The sequence below is a fragment of the Rhinoderma darwinii genome, chromosome 6 (assembly GCF_050947455.1).
Source record: "Rhinoderma darwinii isolate aRhiDar2 chromosome 6, aRhiDar2.hap1, whole genome shotgun sequence".
NCBI classification, from domain to species: Eukaryota; Metazoa; Chordata; class Amphibia; order Anura; family Rhinodermatidae; genus Rhinoderma; species Rhinoderma darwinii.
The window spans coordinates 12,651,074-12,673,028 of record NC_134692.1 but is presented as its reverse complement, the minus strand read 5'-3'; the positions used below and the strand labels follow the sequence as shown (position 1 = coordinate 12,673,028).

Sequence of the window (21,955 nt, the reverse complement as noted above, 5' to 3'; positions counted from 1 at the left end):
TAACTCAGAATTCTCTAATAGGGGGTATGACCATGGTTTTTTTAAACAGGACAACCCCTTTAAATGTATTATTCTTTTGACGAGATATCAGAGGTCCAAGTTACTGGTTGGTTGTGAGAACATCATATCTCTCCAAGACAACAACTTTTCCTGCCCCTGTGCTCTGGCAGTTCAGTGTTATCACAGGGACCCTGACCCTGGGGCTTATAATAACAATTAATCCGGACTGAGGGTGCCCTTCTGCCACACAAGAAGACACCACTATTATAGATGGCAGGTTGGGGGATAGTTACAGATTTGGCATTGGGGCCCAGGAGCTTCAAGTTACGCCCCTGACATCACCATGAGCCAAATGACAACTTCAGCACTGCTACATCTGCTAAGCACAATAATGCTTCATTGCAAATAAGGCGTCTAGATTTTCGGAATAAAGTAGCTGAGCATGGCATGATCATTTGCTCTGTTTTAATAAGACAAATACATTGTAACAGAAGGAAGCAACGCTGTTTCTATGGTTAACCCCTTCCCGGCCTACTAGAAGCTGGAGAGTCAGGGATGAATAATAAAGTTTGCAAGGAATTAATCTTAGTCATGCAAAATCATAGAAAAACCGAAAGTAGTTTTTAGACTTTGCCAAATGTTCCATCTTTGGACCTTCAGCTGTTCTGGTGTATCAAGTGACCCTCTCCCCTGCCCCTGTCCCAGACATGGGAAGAAATTGCAGCTGTTCATAAGACAATTGGACATGATCCTTATTTACTGTGTGGGATGGACGAGGGGGGTGGGAGTTATGAGAAGAGGGGGCAGCACTGGAGCGAGAGAGGAGGTATCTCATGTCACTGGACAGGGACGTACAGTACAAATAGCCAAGGACCGGTACTTTCAGTCCTGACAATTCAACCCACTTCCATTCAGAGCCCTTCTTCCAGGCTCACCAAATCAAAGCCAAGGCAAGCCAACCGCAACCATGAGCCAGTCATACTCCTCCAGCCAACGGGTGTCTTCCTACCGCCGTGCTTTTGGAGGTGCATCTCCATCATTCTCAAGAGCCACCTTTGGATCTAAAGGAGGATCCGCCAGCTCCCAATCCTCCAGAGTCTACCAGGTGTCTCGTTCCTCAGCAGTCCCAAGTCTCTCCAGCTTCAAGTCCACCAGGTTAGCCCCGGTAAGAGCAAGCTATGATGTCCTGGATTTCAGCCTTGCAGATGCGTTGAACCAAGAGTTCCTTCAAACCCGTACCAATGAGAAGGTTGAGCTGCAGGACCTGAACGACAGGTTTGCCAATTACATTGAGAAAGTGCGCTACCTGGAACAGCAGAATGCCATCCTGGTGGCTGAAGTCAACCGAGTCAAGGGCAAGGAGCCAACAAGAATCAGCGAGCTGTATGAGGAGGAGATGAGGGAGTTGAGGCGCCAGGTGGACATCATTACCAGCCAGAGGTCACGGGTGGAGGTGGAAAGGGACAACCTAGCAGATGACCTGCAGAAACTCAAACAGAGGTGAGTGAACGATATCAGAGGAAAGAGTTATAATACACATTACAAAGATAATAAAAAAATAATAATATATAGAGTCCGGTATACAATAAGTGGTTGTCTCTGTAATGATGTAAAGTTATAAGGTAAGAGACAAGAAACAACTTGAGGCTTTATTCAGACGAACGGGAATTACGTCCGTGCAACGCGCGTGATTTTCACGCGCGTCGCACGGACCTATATTAGTCTATGGGGCCGTGCGGACATGTGCGTGATTTTTACTCAGCGTGAGTCCGCTGAAAAAAAGTCACGACATGTCCTTTCTTTCGGTGTTTTGCGCGAATCACGCACCCATTGAAGTCAATGGGTGCGTGAAAACCACGCATGCCGCACGGAAGCACTTCCGCGGGACGCGCGTGATTCGCGCAACAGCTGTCAAAAGGATGAATGTAAACAGAAAAGCACCACGTGCTTTTCTGTTTACAAACATCCAAATGGAGTGTCATAATGATGGCGGCTGCGCGAAAATCACGCAGCCGCGCATCATATGCTGCTGCCACACGGAGCTGGTAAGTGGTTTTTGCGCATGCAAAACGCCACGTTTTTGCGTGCGCAAAAAAACGCCACGCTTGTGGGAATCTAGCCTGACAGAAAGTGCAAGAAGTAAAATGAATGATAAATAATATTTCAGATGTAGCAGAGCTGAACTTGTCATTTGTCACAACCTATGTTGAAACTTCCGACATGATATATATGATATAGGACTGCAGGTTACTCTTCTGCATTATCATAATGTTTTAATTAATGCATACCCCAAGGGTGACAAATTCAGCACTGCTACATCTGCCTACAACCACCGTTGACATTTCCTCTTATCTACCTATGGGACAATAGTAAAGGGTTAACATTACCTGTTCACTGCAATATGTGACGTTACCCCTATTTTGATCCCACTTGTCTGTGTATCTCTGCAGCTCCTTCCCCCCCTCTCCCCTCCCCGCTTATAGTCCATATCTCTGCAGTCACCATATAAGGGTCTTACACTTCCAGGAATGTGGGAGCGGATACAGACATCAATGTCAATGACTTCCTCAACTTCATCATGTTCCTCAGCTGTGATTATTTCACATTGAGATTATGGGATTGAGAGATTTCCTGGTGTATAATTATATATGAACTGACAGTGAAATGTTATGGATGGTTTTAGTGCAGTGATTTAATTCATTATTTAGCTGAATAATTAGTTATTTAAAGCGAAGTTCTAGGTTCCACCCTTGAGTTTAAATGCAGTTGCTAATCAGTGATGCAGTGTAAAGCATGGGGGAAAACAACCAATTGGAAGCATATGTTGTATGTAAAGAAGAATGTTTCTCTCGCAGATTGGCCTAAAGGCATCATGTGACTGTCTTACCAGCTTAATTACAAGAAACATGTTGGGTGAACCGGTCAGGTACCCGCTCGTCCAATAAAATAGACTTCTGTGCTGTTTACAGTTCGAATTGACAGTTGAATCCTCAGATCTGGGGTTCAATTGCACCCCCTAGTTTAGCACTATTAGGCCCTGTTCACACAGAGTATTTTGTCACTTTTTTGACACGGAAACCGGGTCGGAAAAGGCGACAAAAAACGTCCGAAAATGCCTCCCATTGATTTCAATGGGAGGCGGAGGCGTTTTTTTCCCACAAACGGAAAAAGAAGCGACATGCCCTATCTTCGGGCGTTTACGTCTCTGACCTCCCATTGCAGCGTTTTTGCAGCGTTTTTGCCCACGGCGCTCAATGGCTGTGGGCGAATAACGGCGCAAAAAACGTGGCAAACGGGGTGAAGGCAGATCAAAATCTACCCAGATGGAATTTTGAGACAGAATTTTCTGCCTGCAAAAAACTACGTGTGAACAGGGCTGATTGAAATCCCAAATATAAAGAGGTCTATGATGACTGATCAAATGTGGCAAGAGAAACGCAGATAATTCAGATTCAATTGGCTGAAAATATCCCAAAAATCGACTTTAGGACTAATTATTTTACTTTCCTTACAATATTTCCATGAGCAGGGGTCTCTGACCCCGTTTTGCATATACAGAAGAATGAAGAAGTGGTCACACACATGTGCGCGGTTCCCTCCATTAAAGTCTTTAGGCATTGCAGAAACAGCCAAGCTGCCCACACATGTCTAAGATTTATCTGCAGTTATCTAATGTGTGTGGATTAACAGCGGACCCTACTAACTTTTACCTTTTGTAAAGGATAAGCGGCGCTGAAGGAGTCTGGCAGCCACCTATCCGTCCTCCCACTATGGACACAACATATACGTTAGCTTGGAGATAAATACTCATAGATGTCGCTATGTAACAAATATGGCCACCAGAAATGAGCGAGCCGTTTCACGTGGCGAAGCTATTCGCCCATTGCTTCCCAATGGCTGTTAAAACACTCCACGACCCAAAAAGAGGTTTTCACCCCATATACATGTGATATATAAGTGCCACATGCCATATAAATGTATTATTGGCCAACCACTATGACAAGCAGTGCTCCGGTTTGGATCCCAGTGACGGCTGCTAATGGTTAAGCCACCAAATGATAAACTCGGCTCTGCTACATGTGACAGGCTCAGCACTGGCGGGTCAGTTACCACACATGACACATTGTACACAGGGCTGATAATCGCTATGCATCAAATATCATCACGTGTCAGTCACAGGAACAGCTGCTCTTTCTTGCAAACCGGCAACTATTTATACCAATAAGCAGAACCTGGTGCAGTATTTCATGTGCCACCCACAAGGTCACATATACTGTCCTAGTAAAGGGCAGGGTGACATATATACACACCGGCTATGACATTTAAGTGGCATCTGAATGGTTGGCATTTCCTCCTGAAATCCTAAAATCACCAACAGCATTGAAGGTATTTGTCATCAATATCTTATTGTGGGTATATGACTGCCAACAACGAAGGGACTGTGGCCCTCCGGAAAGCGCACGAACCTGGATATAGCACCACCCCTGACCAGAGGCCGTGTGGGGGAATTACAAGATGGCTGTGTCGGGGGTAAAAAAAGTAGGGGTCATAGTCCTGTCTCTCTCTCTCTCTCTGGAATTGTAGGGATCCCAGTGATCGTTCATTTATGGCATATCCAATAAAAATGTGGAGAACTGTACTTTGTAAGGCCCCTTGCTCACGGCCGTAGCCGTAATCACAGTCCGTCATTACGGGCACGGCCGGCCGCAGACAGTCACCTGCATTTGCGCGCCGTGCTCCCATTATAAAGTATGGGAGCACGGTCGGTAAATTTAAAAAAAAATAGGACATGTCCCATATTTTACGGATGCTTTCTACGGCCCGGACCCCTTCCCGTAAATATATGGGAAGGTGTCCGTAGGCCTTAGAAATTAATGGATCAGTATCTTGATCCACAATTACGGTTCATAATTGCGGATCAAAATTACGTGTGCGTGGGGCCTAAATTTCTGGTCTTTAAGGTGCGATGTTTTATCTCCAAAACCCCTTTCCATATGCCCCATTAGAACATATGGACGTTATAGAGGGGAGAAAAGCTGTACATATGATAAAAAAATATATAAAATAATATAAAAATACTATAAAATTTTAAGCAAAGGGAAAATGAGAGAACAGGACGAATAATGAGATTTCCTAGTGAAGAGCCGGAACTGCAGGCTATAAATATTCAGTATGTCCCCCTGTCCTGACTGCGGGGAGAGATACAGGGAGTCACTGACCACTTGTTCAGAGGCAGCTGAAACATAAGACAGCCTGTTAAAGGGACAGCCACCCTAGAGACTCATCTTCATTGACTGTGCAAGTAAATGCAATCTATTGCTCCCTGTTATCAGCCATATCAAGCTAGGGAGATTCAATAGGACAGGAAGTCCAGTAAACTCCATACCCCATGACCATACCCATATCTCCGGTGCTGAGAACCTCCATGTATATACATAGGTGTGGACGAGCACCTCTTCTAATGCTGCGGCACTTATATAAGCTGCCAAATTTAGGCTCACTGTTTCTTTAAAGTTCTGCAGGGGGTAAAATCAAGTCCTGCAGGACAGACAGAGGTCTCTAATGTTGTCAAGACTTTGAAGAGCAGACGGTGGAGCATCCTATGTGCGCCCTATATGGCCAGCGGGGCAATATTTTCACATAAGGAACATAAAACTAGGCAGGACCTCATTGCCATTCCTAAAATAAGGGGGAGAGCAGTGGGTGTCTCAGCTCCATTCATCGTACTAATAATATCCTCATACTGATCAGTGCTCCCTATTACATCACAATTACATAGGACTGCTTACACCATGAAGAACGGAAGTAGTGCTAAACCTACAGGTAGCAGCAAAGTATCCTCCAGCTGTATAGCCCCATCCAAATTCAATAAAATCCCTGCAATTATTCAACTCAGTCCTGTTTTTTTCTGCGGCCATTCTGCACCACGGGCAAAAAAAAAAAACGCTGCGAAAAACGCTTTTTCAGCCTTCCATTGATTGTAATGGGAAATTAGAGGCGGAACCACGGCAAAAAAGAACATGCCGCCTTTTTTTCCGCGAGTTGCTAAAACCGCTCAGAGAAAAAAAAAAGTCTCCGCCTCCCATTGAAGGCTATTTTTTGGCACTGATTCGTGGCAAAATCAGCGCCAAAAAACTCAGTGTGAACTGGGTCTATGTGTTCTCAGGGAGGAAGCCGCTGCCAGACTCATCTGGAAGCGGCTTACATAATAACGAACAAAAGGATCGGGCATGTTTATATTCAACATGCCCGACCCTTCTCTCGCCCAACATCTACTGTTAGGAGAGAATCGGGACGCCACCATACACATTAAATGGTCGGCTGGTCCTGCCGAAATCGGCGGCTTCGGCCAACATACATCTAATGTGTAAGGCGAGTCTTACAGCACTGGGGTCCTAGAATGGGATCTGAGATGGGGCAAAATCTGAATGGATTCATGTTCTCTCCAGGTTCCCGTGGTTTTCCTTTGGGTTCTCTGATTTTCTCCCACAGTCCAAAACCATCCTGACAGGTTAATTGGCTTCCTATGAAATTGGCCCCAGTGTGTGTGGTAGATGGAGAGATTAGATTGTGAGCTGTGGAATATGTTGTCTTCTTATAAGTAAAATGTCAAAATGTATCCAGACAAAACATAATATTGAATAATAAATAATAATTATCTGTCTTATCTATCTATCTATCTATCTATCTATCTATCTATCTATCTATCTATCTATCTATCTATCTATCTATCTATCTATCTATCTATCTATCTATCTATCTATCTATCTATCTATCTCATATCTATCTATCTATCTATCTATCTATCTATCTATCTATCTATCTATCTATCTATCTATCTATCTATCTATCTATCTATCTATCTATCTATCTATCTATCTCATATCTATCTATCTATCTCATATCTATCTATCTATCTATCTATCTATCTATCTATCTATCTATCTATCTATCTATCTATCTATCTATCTATCTATCTATCTATCTATCTATCTATCTATCTCATATCTATCTATCTATCTCATATCTATCTATCTATCTCATATCTATCTATCTATCTCATATCTATCTATCTATCTATCTATCTATCTATCTATCTATCTATCTATCTATCTATCTATCTATCTATCTATCTATCTATCTATCTATCTATCTCTCATATCTATCTCTCATATCTATCTATCTATCTATCTATCTATCTATCTATCTATCTATCTATCTATCTATCTATCTATCTATCTATCTATCTATCTATCTATCTATCTATCTATCTATCTATCTATCTATCTCATATCTATCTATCTATCTATCTATCTATCTATCTATCTATCTATCTATCTATCTATCTATCTATCTATCTATCTATCTATCTATCTATCTATCTATCTATCTATCTATCTATCTCATATCTATCTATCTATCTATCTATCTATCTATCTATCTATCTATCTATCTATCTATCTATCTATCTATCTATCTCATATCTATCTATCTATCTATCTATCTATCTATCTATCTATCTATCTATCTATCTATCTATCTATCTATCTATCTATCTATCTATCTATCTATCTATCTATCTATCTATCTATCTATCTATCTCATATCTATCTATCTATCTATCTATCTATCTATCTATCTATCTATCTATCTATCTATCTATCTATCTATCTATCTATCTATCTATCTATCTATCTATCTATCTATCTATCTATCTATCTATCTATCTATCTATCATTATACATTTCCTTGAGATCCTGCTTCTCATGTTAGACTATTACTAGTATGAAGACAAATAAATGATTTATCATGTGAGTGACTAGTTCTGACTGGTTTGTGTTTCTCCAGGCTGCAAGAAGAGATCCAGCTTAAGGAAGATGCCGAAAATAACCTGTCTGCCTTCAGATCTGTAAGTTGCATTACCAGTTATAAAAACCCCTAGTGGATTTCTTCTGTCTAACGTGACCTTAGATAATTCAGTTCTCAACCCATAATCCAACTTCTCTGTCATTATGTTCTCATGTCTTATTCCTTGACTCGCCACCTCTATAGGATGTTGACGCTGCCACCCTGGCCAGGATTGATCTGGAGAGGAGGATTGAATCTCTGCAGGAAGAGATTGCTTTCTTGAGGAAGATTCATGAGGAGGTAAGAGTGGCCATCAGTGACAATCTGGTCTCCAAGAGCCAAGACGTCATGGTTCTTCCTCAGATAATGTGTTCTCCCCTACACGTTCTCTACAGTCATTGAGAAGGTTCTTCTATGTCTCCTCAGGAAATTCGAGAACTGCAGGCACAGCTACAGGAACAACACGTGCAGGTAGAATTGGACGTGTCCAAACCAGACCTGACTGCAGCCCTCAGAGACATCCGGGCTCAGTATGAGACCATTGCAGCCAAGAATGTTTCAGAAGCTGAGGAATGGTACAAGTCCAAGGTAAGGTCCAGACTGGTGTGTCAAAAGTCCTGAATGTTCCATCTATAATGAGTAGTTGTGTTAATCCAGACGGTGGCAACACTAACACCCTCACTATCTATATATGATTTGCTCCTTAAGGTGTCTGACCTCAACCAGTCTGCACAGAAGAACAATGACGCTCTTCGCCAGTCCAAACAGGAGCTGATGGAATACCGTCACCAGATTCAGTCCTTCACCTGCGAGATCGACTCCCTCAAGGGAACTGTAAGTAGACTAGACTAGAAGTTGTGAATGACAATACGATGGATATGGGGGCAGCAGATGGGTATATTTAGCTTTGAAACACAAGTGTGGACAAATCTTGGGAACCAGAAGCTATTGTTTTTAAGGTATCACTTTAGTGCACTTAATTATTTGGAGTCGCTTCCGCTAATGCGATTAGAACCCAATCATCCATGGTTCTTGAGATGTCTACTAGATGTCACTCTTTTTTTTACGTCCATTTTTCCATACATGACTCATGTCATGAGCCATGTGGATAGATAAAATTGGAGCTGTCCCTGGTCAGAGTCTTCCACTGATGTTCTCTTATAATATGTCTCTGTTGCATGTCCCAATTCGTCGATACTCGTCATACAATATTTGGCCATATAATTGTTGAAATCAGTAGACTTGGATCTAGTATCTATGACCAGCTTTAAACCATTTAATACATCGGAGTACTGGTCATCATAGAGGTCCTGTAAATCTTGGTCTTATAGTTTGGCATCTGATCTTCCTCTATTGCTCATGCCCTATCACTCTTAATTGCTTTCTAGAATGAGTCCCTGATGCGCCAGATGCGGGACATGGAGGAAAGGTTCTCCGGAGAGGCAGCTGGATATCAAGATTCCATTGGCAGGCTAGAGGAAGAAATCCGTAACCTGAAAGACGAGATGGCAAGACACCTCCGCGAGTACCAGGATCTGTTGAATGTTAAGATGGCTTTGGATATTGAGATCGCCACATACCGTAAACTGCTGGAAGGAGAAGAGAGCAGGTGAGGAGTGCTGATACATAAGTAATGATGACCCCTACTAAGGCTTCGTTCACACATCCGCGCTAGGGCTCCGTTCCGACGTTCCGTCTGAGCTTTCCGTCGGAACGGAGCCCTGACAGACACAAACAGAAACCATAGGTTTCCGTTTCCATCACCATTGATTTCAATGGTGACGTATCCGGTGCCAATGGTTTCCATTTGTCTCCGTTATGCAAGGGTTCCGTCGTTTTGATGGAATCAATAATGTAGTCGACTACGCTATTGATTCCGTCAAAACGACGAAAACCCTTGCACAAAGTAGACAAACGGAAAACATTGGCACCGGATCCGTCACCATTGAAATCAATCTTGATGGAAACAGAAACAAATGGTTTCCGTTTGTGTCTGTCAGGGCTACATTCAGATGGAAAGCTCCAACAGAACATCAGAACCGAGCCCTAGCGCAGGTGTGAACGAAGCCTAATGTAGCTCCTTACCAGACTCATAGATAGCCATAGAAATCTGAGGCTTTTTCTCAATTGATACTGTTTCGGGAAGATCTGAAGATCTTAATGGCTATGGCTACCTTTATACTCAAAAGTCAGGAACCACCTAAATATCTTTAGGGGAAGATTTAAAAAAAATAAAAATGGTGTAAAGGAAAAGTAGAGCAGCTGCAAGCGATCAGGTTGCAGCTGATGAACCAAATTAACTCATACATTTGGTTTATATTCAGCATTAAATGTTTGTTTAGTTATAGGCTGTTGGCAGTTTAGTTATAGGCTTTGTTGCAATATTTCAACGTCTAAAAATGGAAAATATAGCAAAGCATAAAGATGTAGAACAATCTGTTGTCAATAACAAGTTTTAAATTATAATTCTTAATAACTAGATGATATTTTCGTATTTTAGGATCACTCTTCCCATCCAGACATATTCTGCACTGAGCTTCCGAGGTGAGACTGTTATTATAAATGATCAAGTTTCATTATTTGTATGAATCTAAGAAGTCATTGCTCAGTCTGTCCAGTGATTTTTCATAATGCCCTTGTCTATGTCTTCTACAGAGACCAGCCCAGAGCAGAGATCATCTGAAGTTCACACCAAGAAAACAGTCATGATCAAAACTATTGAGACCCGAGATGGAGAGGTGAGAATCATGAGGACGTGAACTTTCTAATATAAGTAACAAGACAACTATCCTAATCATCTGCTATGTTTCTTGAAAAATACCATATAGGCATGCACGTGAATAGGGATTTTACCCCATCATAAATGGTGATCAGAAAATGACTCCCATCATGCACTGCATGATGAAAGACGCCATCACATTGTCTAAAAACAAAATGAACCTTATTTTATACTGTGTGACTAGCAACGATTAGAAACCTATTCCTACCTTATACTACTTGTATCCTACATTACTCACATCATATACTGACTATGGAAAACTACCCTCATCATACTGTCCGATGAGATATCTACTACATCCTACTTTGTGCCTAGTAAAATACCTCTGACATACACACCCCATGGAGTCATACAGGTACCGATATTCTTCACTATATGACTATAGAGAACAAACTCCATCATACAATGTCAATAGAAACTGCCACCACCCCCACCATCCTCTGTGTGCATAGGAAAGGATCCTCATCATAACCTATCTGATGAGAAAACTACCCCATCACACTCTGTATGACTACAAAACGACATCACTTTGTGTAATAAGTAAACTACCCCATCATTCACTGTGTGACAAGAACACTACTCCCATCATACAGTGTAATAAGAAATATTCATGACAAGAACACTACTCCCTTCATACTGTGTAATGAGAAAACTACCCCATCATATACTGTGTAACAAGAACACTACTCCCATCATACCATGTAATAAGAAAACTACCCCATCATACATTGTGCGACAAGAACACTACTCCTATCGTACAGTGTAATGAGAAAACGACCCCATCATATACTGTGTAACTACAAAACTACTCCCATCATACTGTGTAATAGGAATACTGCCCCATCATGATAAGAACACTACTCCCATCATACAGTGTAATAAGAAACTACTACTTGCATCAGACTGTGTAATGAGAATACTGCCCCTTCATGATAAGAACACTACCCCCATCATACATATACGTCATGATAAGAACACTTCTCCCATCATATTGTGTAATGAGAAAACTACCCCATCAGATACTGTGTAAGAAGATCACTACTCCCATCATACAGTGTGTGGCTGGGAAACTGCCCCATGTAGAAGTGCCTCATCCTTGCTGGACGTGTAACAGGAAATCTCCACGATTTCCATAGCGTCTGCGACTCATCAAAGATAATTGAATGCATTTTGTCTTCAGCATTAACTTTTTCCAAAACTATTTTTGGAAACTTGGCAGCAACTACATCTGTAAATCGTGACGTTCAGCCCTAATGCCTCAATGTCAGCCAAGAAAGGACTGGAATTGGAAGTGCCTGTCCGCAATCTAGACACCGGATTCATAAAAGTAGAGTCATTGTCATGAATATGAGTTATTAGCCACTTCGTGAAAATCCTTCCAATGGTACCTGGCAGCCTTCAGTTTATATTACATTACATCATAAGTGTATGGGAGCTTCAGTCTAGTCATATACACCCAAATATAGTGTAAATAATCACCTACAATCATCTATCACCAAAGCAACCAATCAGGTTCCAGCTACATGACAAGGGGATTAATCAAAGTTGGTGGGAGGCAAATGTGAAGCAGTTGCATATAGCAACCAATCAGCTCGCTGATTTCATTCTCCAAAGAGACTCCTAAAAAATGAGAGCTGGAACCTGAATTTGCCCATGCATTAGTTTCGATGAATCTCTACCTTGACAGTTCAGATCATCTTTTTACAATCTCTCTTTGTTAGAAGGCCCCCCCCAAAAAAAAATCAAGCTGATTTCAGGTTGTCCTTACTGGAAACCCCAGCGATCAGCTGCAATCAGTGGGGAACCTGGCAGTAAGTGTTTAATTTCTCTGCAGTGCCACCACAGGATAAATGAAGCATTACACAGTGTCCATTATTATCCATGGGATGTCCATGCAATGTACAAACATGCTGGGTCCTCCTGAGCGAGAGATGCTCTTTATCGCCACTCTTTGCTTTTTATAATTGATGGAGACCCTCAACTAGGGACACCCCTTTATTAACTCAGAATGTCCTAATAGGTTATTCGAAAATGGGTTTTCTAAACCAGACATGCCTTTTAAATGTATCTTCCTCTAATCTTACGAAAGGTCAATTCCCTTTAATGGCTCTTAAGGGTTAACACATCATTATATATTATATATCAGACATTGATATTATATATTCTATTATATATTGTAATTTAAGGCCCCTTGAAAATAGATTATACAGTCCATTTTCTATTTTCTGCCTTTCCCACCCTTCACCCGGCTGATTTTTTTCATTTTAGACCCACAATTTCTTGCTTAGATCTGAAGCTGTAGGTTTTCTGGACCTTCTGTTGAGTCACTCACGATGGCTCAGTTACATGGCCTCATCCTGCTTTTTATAGTGACTGCTGAATATACACCGAGACACACGCACAGGACGCCACACACTCCACCACATCGCCCTCTGACATGGAGAGAATACAACAGCTGTTCCCTAAGAGTTTCTAAAAGTAAAACCACAGCAGCTGCACTCTAGTAAAAGATGGACAGTTTCAACAGGAGATGAGACATTTAATGTATGTATGACTCAAAAAGAGTTAGGCTGCCACTTTATATCATATGGGAAAGACACAAAATTTAAATGTACCACTAAGGCTGCTATAGCATCTAAAAAATCCTATAATGGGACCGCCATGGGGTCATGATGAGCCCCAACTCTGGTCTGCTCAATCATGTTTGTAGGCTCTCCCTCTCCACAGTCCCTGTAATGTTAAGAAGCAAAATTGGGGAGGAGGCACACTGCGCTTCTCTCCTACAAACGGTGGAAAAGATACAGGTAACAATTGCATGATCAGGATAGATATGTGAGGTGGTGTGGACACACATCAGTGGGTCTCATGAATACTTGCTGTGGGACCCTCTATTCAGGCCCCTGCTAAATGTACCGGTTACAGTCAGAATTTCTTCATAGAATCATATGGAATCCATGGGAAAATAACCTCCATGTGCTTCCGTATAACAACGGCGCCATATTATGAATCAGAACAACACGGATCTGTTATACAGCCATGTGTATGGACCCTCATAAATGTATATAGAGTAGGATTTGCACTGTTCATGTACCTTTCACCAGGCTTGGACATGGAGGAGCAGTGTGTCGGTTATTGGGAATCTTTCTCTTTATCATTGGTCTATTATTTCTATGTTTGAGTATTAAACCACATATACTTCTCATTGCCCCATCAGATCTGAGCACCTTACTGGAGCACTGGTAAGTTGCACCTGGGCACTATCCTTGTTTCCTTCACTTTTTTTGGCCACATCACTCTTTGGTTGGTCACGTTCTTCTCACAATCACTCAATAGAGGTTCTGTGCTCTGTCCACCACCTTCCACCATGTATAGCCTTGTTCTTCATGTGTGCTGTAATACTGCACTACTCACCAACATAACCCTTCCACCATGCAATGCTCCTTTTTGGCCGTTGTCTATGTTCGTTTTTCCAATTCTTATATCTTTGCACAGAACCTAAGCCTAGGACTAGATGATGACAGTGGTCGAATGATATGTTGGGGCTGGTGCTATTGTGTAATGTTGGATCCCATTAGAAAGCGCTGAGCAATATCATCCTGGAAGTTGCATTTATATGTATTCATCACCCATCACGGCAACAGGGTTTCACTATAGACCATTAGGCCATGTTCACACTTCCTTCAGGAATTTGGAGGCACATTTTGACCTGTATGCACTTTCTTTGCCGCGGCAAGTGATCGCCACTGCCAAAAAATGCACCGAAAAACGCTTTCTCTACCTCCCATTGATTCCAAAGGGAGGTCAGAGACGGAACCGCTGGAAAAAAAAGCATGACGTTTTTTTCCCCGTGAGCATTTTTTTCTGCTCCTCCGTAAAAAAGACGTCTCCGTCTCCCATTGAAATCAATGGGAGGCGATTTCGACAATTTTTTGTCGCGGTTTCTGATGGGTATTATGAATCACCAGTGTTGGACTGACCCACCAGAGTGCCGGATAATCTTCCAGTAGGCCCAGACTCTGGCCCTAGTGGTGGACGTTGACATGTTCTTTATAGATAGAGGGTGGCCCTCAGAATGATCTCCTCTGGTGGACCCAAGGAACCCCAGTCTGATACTGCATGTCACCCATGACTGGGCAACATCTGACCACTGTTTTGTCCTTCTTTTCAGATATTACCACTATAATAATGGAGGGTTATGGGGAGACCATTGGGTGAAGATATAGCAGACTTCCAGAGTTGCATTATGTTGCATAGTTATACTCTAACCCTATGGAATAAAAATTGCACCGCTAACGTTAACCGCCCTGACACAGACGCAGTTTAGTCTACGCCCCAATTACAATCCATTATATCTACCTCTATGGTCTTGAAAGTTTGTACAGGGCACAGGCTGGAACTTTTTGGTACCCCAACAGCCAATCTTAGTGGGGAGCACATTATATGCCCCTGTTCATAACTCAGGTTAAACTATTATTTCTTCCTCCGTCTTGAATCTTTCTTGGATTCTCCTTTCCATGTAACCTTGAGCAATATTGACACTTGTCCATTTGTGTCCACAGATTGTCAGTGAGGCTTCCCAGCAGCATCAAGAGGTCCTGTAAATGAATATGGACACCCCACGGGAATGACCACGATGCACAGCCTGACGTAACCCTGCTGGACCTAGGCCATCTCATGCTGTATCCTCACCACACATCTCCACTACACTCGGCACTGCTTCCATGGACTGCCAGGGGCGGCCCACCTCTACCCCCTCGAGAGAATGAATGCCCTTTTGGAGGTTTCTCATCATTGCAAGAGAAATAAAGTAACCAATACTTTCACAAACATTGGCATTCCCATTCATTTCCCTAGGAACATGACCGCCATGATCCTATAGGCCTGTGCTACTACCATGACGGACCCCACTGTATCTGCCCCTCACCAAAATTTCTATGGGACCATATTAACCTCTCATAGATGATGATCCCGCTGTATTTCATGGTCATTCTAATGAGCTGGAAATTCTATGAGCAAAAAGTCACATTTAGTCAATATTTCCTATGCAAATCCGGCCGCCATTAGAGCTCATTCGATTTGTCGTATTTGTGATTCGCTGATTTATCTGAATGAATAATCAGCAAAGTGGTTTACTTTTTTTCCTATGTGGTGCCATATAGGCAGATTTGGGTGGATCCATCACACATTGTTTTAGGGGCGTTTAATGGACCCATTCAATTTATCGCTAATAAACACCTTTTTTGGGTCCATTGTCAGTCACCAGTGACATTTTCCCATCAGGCATACACTTTGGGCTGATTAGTGGTCTCCAACCTGTGGATCTCCGACTATTGCAAAACTACAACTTCCAGCATGCTGTGGGTTGTAGTTTTGCAACAGCTGGAGAGCCGCAGATTGCAGATCACTACATTACATCGCTGTACCCGGCCTTTTATTGGTGTCTGTATCCTTGTAAGATCCTTCTTCACTTGATTGCTTGATTCCCATACTGTGGCCTCGGGAAACTACAAGTCCCAACAAGTTGCAGACTGTTTAGGCATGCTGAGACTTGTAGTATCACAACAGTTGGAGAGCCACAGGCGGCAGAACCCCATTTTAGCCCCTACAGTACATACACCATCTGTAGAATGCAAATCATTATAGCGCCACCTAGTGGCAGGAGACATTAATGACACATTTTTTGGAAATTATCTTAGTACATAGACTAAAATATAATATTTACAAAGTGCACAAATATTATAGCTATGGAATTTTAAACTCAATACTGTATATTAGGTATAGTTAATATAAAACATTACAATGTACTATGGACTTACACCAAGTTCAACTTAAATAGCCAAACTGGATAATGAATGTGACTGGTATTATTGACGTCTATGGAGATGATGAATGTTGATAGAGAAGAACACCTATTCTACCAAACTGCTCTAGATCAGTGGTCTCCAAGCGGGCGGTCTCAGGCTGTTTTGAAACTACAACTCCCAGCATGGCAGACTGCGGTTTCAGAACAGCTGTAGAGGCACAGCTTGGAGACCACAGCTCCAGATCAATGATCAGTAGCCTCTGGCTCTCCAACTCTACTGAGAGTAGTAGTCTCACCACAGATGGAGAACCACAGAGTACGGAACTTGAGCTCTAGTATATAAAAATGGAAGTTGAATGTTGTCTGAAAGAAAGTTAGGCACGTTTCCTTAAGGTTGGGGGGATATACAGATTAAGGACTAACTCTCTCAGGCCGCCGCTGTTGAACTACAAGTACCAGCATGTCCTGACTAATTAGTGAGAAACAGGTAGTCCACAATACTATAGATAGTCCTTGTTACATTGTGTCACATGGTAATTATACATAGTGTACATGAATAAATGTATCAAGGCTCCTCTCACTGCATCTGCCTGTGTTATTTCTTATGGAGAAGTAGAAAACGGGTTTAAAGGGGAAGTCCACCTAAATTTTTCCTCTGAAACGTCCCCTACAAATCAATAACTTAGAGCGGTTTTGGATTTTCTAGTGATGCTCGGATATTGGCGCATTGATTTCCAAATGACAGAAATCATATAATGCCAAAGGGGTTTGGTTCTCTTAGTTTTATTGTAATATTGATTTACGTTCTGACAAACTTGTAAACCCAAACGAGGGTCATGAATACAAGTATGGACCATTGAGGGAGACCATGCAGCTGCCGTGGGGCCCTTGGAGAGATGCGGTACAGGCATGGTTCGTTCCAGCCCCTCTTCTATTTGGTGGATGAGAAGCCAGACAAGGGGGTGTATAAATGGTCCTAGAGTCATGGAAAAAGCATGGAGGGGGGAATAAATACTACGATCTTCTCTCCCAACACCAAAATTGGGGGCCTAGTTTTGTCCTTGCTATGGTGCCCCCTCTCTTCTATACATACACCTGCAAAAATGCATATACAGTATATGTCCTGTGAACCAGACCACAAAAGGGGTTGGGTTGCAAATTGGCATTAAAGGGGTTTCTGGTAGTTTTGGGGCGTCCCAGACTAAATTGGGTGGAGGTCACTGTCCATGTGATTTGGGATTCAAATGTTGGTAAGTATGGGGATGTAGCATTAATAAAGCAAGTCAAAGATGAAATCACCCCACTGCTATAAATGTATTTATTATTGGACCACATATCTATTCCTCCCAACATTAGAATCCACAATCATGTGACAATTTAAAAGTTACCTCTGATCTGCTCCAAAAAATAACTCGAAACCTTCCAAAAACGCAGTTATCACCATTAAAATCAATGGGCAGATGTTTGGAGGCGTTTGCTTCCGATTTTTCGGCCATTTACAGCCAGAAAAACAGCCGAAAATAAGCCATGTGAACATACCCTTAGTGGGGCCCAACGTCCTGGAGGTACTGCTGTAGGGGTCCAGCCTGGTCAGTGGTGTACAGAAGTGGTGGGTATGTGGTAATTTCACCCATTCAGTTCTCATATTCTGGATCCCGAACCGAGTGCCCCCCACAATGACATCAATGAGAGGATACACCATGCTGGACTATTCCCTCCTGACTGCGCATACAGTCTACATTTTTGGAAAAAAGGGGAGAGGTCTATTCTAATCTGCATTAAAAGGTGAAGTTTTGGCCCATTTAGGGGTCTCTCCAATATGGAGCTTAGAAAGTCCCACAATGTGGGATTTAAATGTTGGTAAGTGGAACTCTCACTTATCGGGTGTACGGACAAACATGTACACGGGACGGCCGGATGTGCTGACCCCAGTGCTGTAGGTAGAGTGTGTGTCTTGGATTGTGTAGTTATGTAACCCCCCAATCAAATCAGAGCTGCATTCACAATTCTGCGCGCTTCAGAGCTGAAACTCATAAGTCACTCATGAGAATTGAGGAAAGTGATCGTGAGCGAACTGCAGGATTTTATTCTTACTTCTCCGGTATTGTTCCACGTCCTGAAGGTCTTGGTGCTGATGTTACACAGTTCCGCCCTCTAGTGCTCAGTGTTGACTTTGCAGATCTGTAACTTATCGTATGAATGGTCTTCACCACTATCTGTCTATCTATCTATCTATCTATCTATCTATCTATCTATCTATCTATCTATCTATCTATCTATCTATCTATCTATCTATCTATCTATCTATCTATCTATCTATCTATCTATCTATCTATCTATCTATCTATCTATCTATCTATCTATCTTTTACATATGCTCATATACAGCAGAATGTTTGTGCTCCAAAGATGCTCCTGCGAAACATTGATCTCATATTTTATGATCTACTTTTAAATATGTTTTTGATAATAATCATACCCAACAGGCACATTAGGTAGATTTAACATTAGTTGTATTGAAGTTGACTTATGGCATGAACCCAAGGCACCATTGATTGCAGAATAATGGTACATTTTGCTTAAAGGGGTTCTACAATATTACAAAAACTTGGCTGACTTCAACCATAAACAGCGCTACACCTGTCCACAGGTTGTGAGTGGTATTGCAGCTCAGCCACATTCACTTCAATGGAGCTAAGCTGCAGTACCACCCACAACCTGTGGACAAGGGTGGTGCTGTTCCTAGTAGAAAGCAGCTATGTGTTTCTAATCCTGTACAACCCCTTTATTAACTATCCCCCATTCTTTCCATGAAGGGTGAAACAAAAGTTTCAGACAGGTAAAAATCTAGCCCCTATTCTCTATTTTCCCCAACTTTTTGGGAGGCTGTCTCCATACACATGATATGGTCATCAATGGATGGCCAACCTTCAGTGACTGGACGGTTGATCCATGTAGTCAGACACCAAGTCCAAATGGAGCCTTGAATCGCAACTTTGCCATCTCCAGTGTATCGGACACCACATACATGACCCCCCCCCCCTGCTGGAGACAATGTAGAACCAAAGTAACCAACGGCACATCAAGTCCATGGACATCATGGTTTTGGACCAGGGTAACCAAAAGGATATTTGGACAGATGGTGACCAAGGGAAACCAGAAACCTCATGTCATGGGACCCATTGAGACTTTGGAACCAGTATTACTTAATTTGCCCCATATTGGCTCCATAATAATCTTTGCAAGTGAAATGTATTTCCTTGAATGTAAGTAACAGATCTCGTACCAAACAGCTGCGAGCCGGGGAGTGAAGTGAATGTGGGAGTTTTTCTTGTTTTTTTGGGAGCTCTGCCCAGTTTGCACCAGAATGATCAGACATGATGATGAGACACGTGGGGCTGCAGGATGACCTGTGAAGCCGGTCTGTCGATCCCTTCAAAAGTATCACCATCTATCGTTTCATTCACGGGTCTGAAATAAATACCAGCTCATACTCACCTACACAAACATCCCCCGGTACTCCGCCCCGGACCTCGGATCTGATGACCTCTACTGCAAGGGCGGCACAAATACCCAGAATTTCAACATCTCAGAAGTTTTGAAGACCATTTACCCCTCTTTGTGGTACCGAATCTGGATGACTTCATGGGCCAGTGGTGCCATATACAAGGATATGTTTCCGGCTCCATATAGCATGAGCACCTTCCAACCAACATTTCTCCTTTTTTTTCCCCAAGAACTTAGGCCTTATTCACACGGACATATATAATTCAATGTGGCCGTTCACACGGCTGTTGTTTCAACGGACCGTGTGAAGGGTCCGTGAGAAAATAGGACAGTGTCCTATTTTTTCACACTTCACGCATCCATACAAAGACTAGTCTATGGGGGATGCGTGATATCGCGTCCCGCAGCGCAGAGCACGGGTGCACCTCGGACGTGAAAAATGCCAGTTTTTCAAATCCGAAATGCGCAACGCCCGTGTGAATCCGGCCTCAAAGTCTAGGTGGCTGAGGGTTGCAGATGGGGAGGAATGCAATGGTCTCTGACACCCAGCCTAGACTTTCAAGACATAGAGATGCAGCGTTGCAGCACGGCCGCTATACAGTGGTCGGAGACTTCTGCTTCTGGCACTGACCCTACAAAGCTCCCAGCACTCAGGGGCAGCTGGAAAAACAGCTGATCGGTGCAGGGTCCGGGTGTCAGACTCCCACCGATCATACACTGATGACCTATACTGTGGATAGGTCATCAGTATAAAAAAACAGCCCCCAAACTGGACAAACCCTTTAAGAATGCTTAGACATATGCCCACCATCATCATCAGAGGCAGAACTTGTAGCTTCTGGGCCCCAATTCAAAATTATTAACAGGGCCCCCACCTACAGATGTAGCCATCTTTATCTTGACTTTTAATGCATTAAATACACAGCGGCAAGAAACTTTAACTTGACTTTTTCAATGGCTTTTGTTGTGTGATATCACGCTGCAGCAAGTTATCACATTCAAGATAAGCTTGGCTACATCTGTACAATGTGCTATTTATAATACTGGTGTCTGCTAATGTGGCAGAGGAGCTTTAGGGCAATCTCAGACACCAGGGCCCGGGTGCAAATGTTACCTCTGCACCCGCTATAGCTACACCCCTGCTCATCATCTATATATAATGAATTGGGATCACATATAATTCAGCAGATATTGGAGGCAATTTACAAAGCACTTTAAGGCTGGGTTCACACGTGGCAGAATTTCACTTAAATTCCGCTGCGGACACTCCGCAGCGTTAATCCGCAGCGGAGCCGTTTGTCCATTGACTTCCACTTTAATTTAGCAGTGTTCGTTTAGACGATGCGTAAATTTCCGCTGCGGAGCATAGGCTGCGGAGCGGAATTTGGTGTCCGCAGCATGCTCTGTCTGTTGCGGAGCAGTGGCGGACTCATGGCGGAATTTCTCCATTGACTTCAATGGAGATTCTAATTTCCGCAATGAAGTCCGCAGCTGTCATGCACATGTTATGTGTGCTGCGGATCCGTCTTGCTTTTTTAACTTGACATTTCTTCATTCTGGCTGGACCTATGTATTTCTAGGTCTACAGCCAGACTAAGGAAGTCAATGGGGCTCCCGTAATGACGGGAGCGTTGCTAGGAGACGTCTGTAAATAGTCACTGTCCAGGGTGCTGAAAGAGTTAAGCGATCGGCAGTAACTGTTTCTGCACCCGGGACAGTGACTACCGATCTCAATATACAGCAACCTGTAAAAAAAATAGAAGTTCATACTTACCGAGAACTCCCTGCTTCTGTCTCCAGTCCGGCCTCCCAGGATGACGTTTCAGTCTAAGTGACGGCTGCAGCCAATCACAGGCCAAGCACAGGCTGCAGCGGTCACATGGACTGGCGCGTCATCCAGGGAGGTCGGGCTGGATGCCGAAAGAGGGACGCGTCACCAAGACAACGGGCGGTAAGTATGAAATTCGTTTACTTTCACTAGGGAAAGTGCTGTCTCTTCTCTCTATCCTGCACTGATAG

The 21,955-nt window shown here is 42.8% G+C and overlaps 1 protein-coding gene across 2 annotated transcripts; it reads left to right on the top strand.

Moving 5' to 3' along the window:
- Positions 1-843: 843 nt before the first annotated feature.
- DES (desmin) lies at positions 844-17,004 on the top strand. Of its 2 annotated transcripts, XM_075829149.1 has the most exons (10): positions 844-1,500; positions 7,849-7,909; positions 8,053-8,148; positions 8,275-8,436; positions 8,557-8,682; positions 9,237-9,457; positions 10,349-10,392; positions 10,504-10,586; positions 13,842-13,866; positions 15,187-17,004. In XM_075829149.1, exons 1-9 carry the CDS (start codon positions 968-970, stop codon positions 13,845-13,847), a joined length of 1,332 nt encoding a protein of 443 aa, XP_075685264.1. In that variant the 5' UTR covers positions 844-967; the 3' UTR covers positions 13,848-13,866; positions 15,187-17,004. The 2 variants fall into 2 exon arrangements, with proteins under 2 accessions (XP_075685264.1, XP_075685262.1); XM_075829147.1 differs by lacking the exon at positions 13,842-13,866.
- Positions 17,005-21,955: the final 4,951 nt, after the last annotated feature.

What these genes read in the sequence shown, in the direction of transcription:
- DES (XM_075829147.1), top strand. Translation starts at nt 968, where the DNA reads ATGAGCCAGTCATACTCCTCCAGCCAACGGGTGTCTTCCTACCGCCGT. An exon ending in TGAGGAAGATTCATGAGGAG is followed by an intron (nt 8,149 to 8,274) that starts GTAAGAGTGGCC and finishes ATGTCTCCTCAG; the next exon opens with GAAATTCGAGAACTGCAGGC. An exon ending in AGGAATGGTACAAGTCCAAG is followed by an intron (nt 8,437 to 8,556) that starts GTAAGGTCCAGA and finishes TTGCTCCTTAAG; the next exon opens with GTGTCTGACCTCAACCAGTC.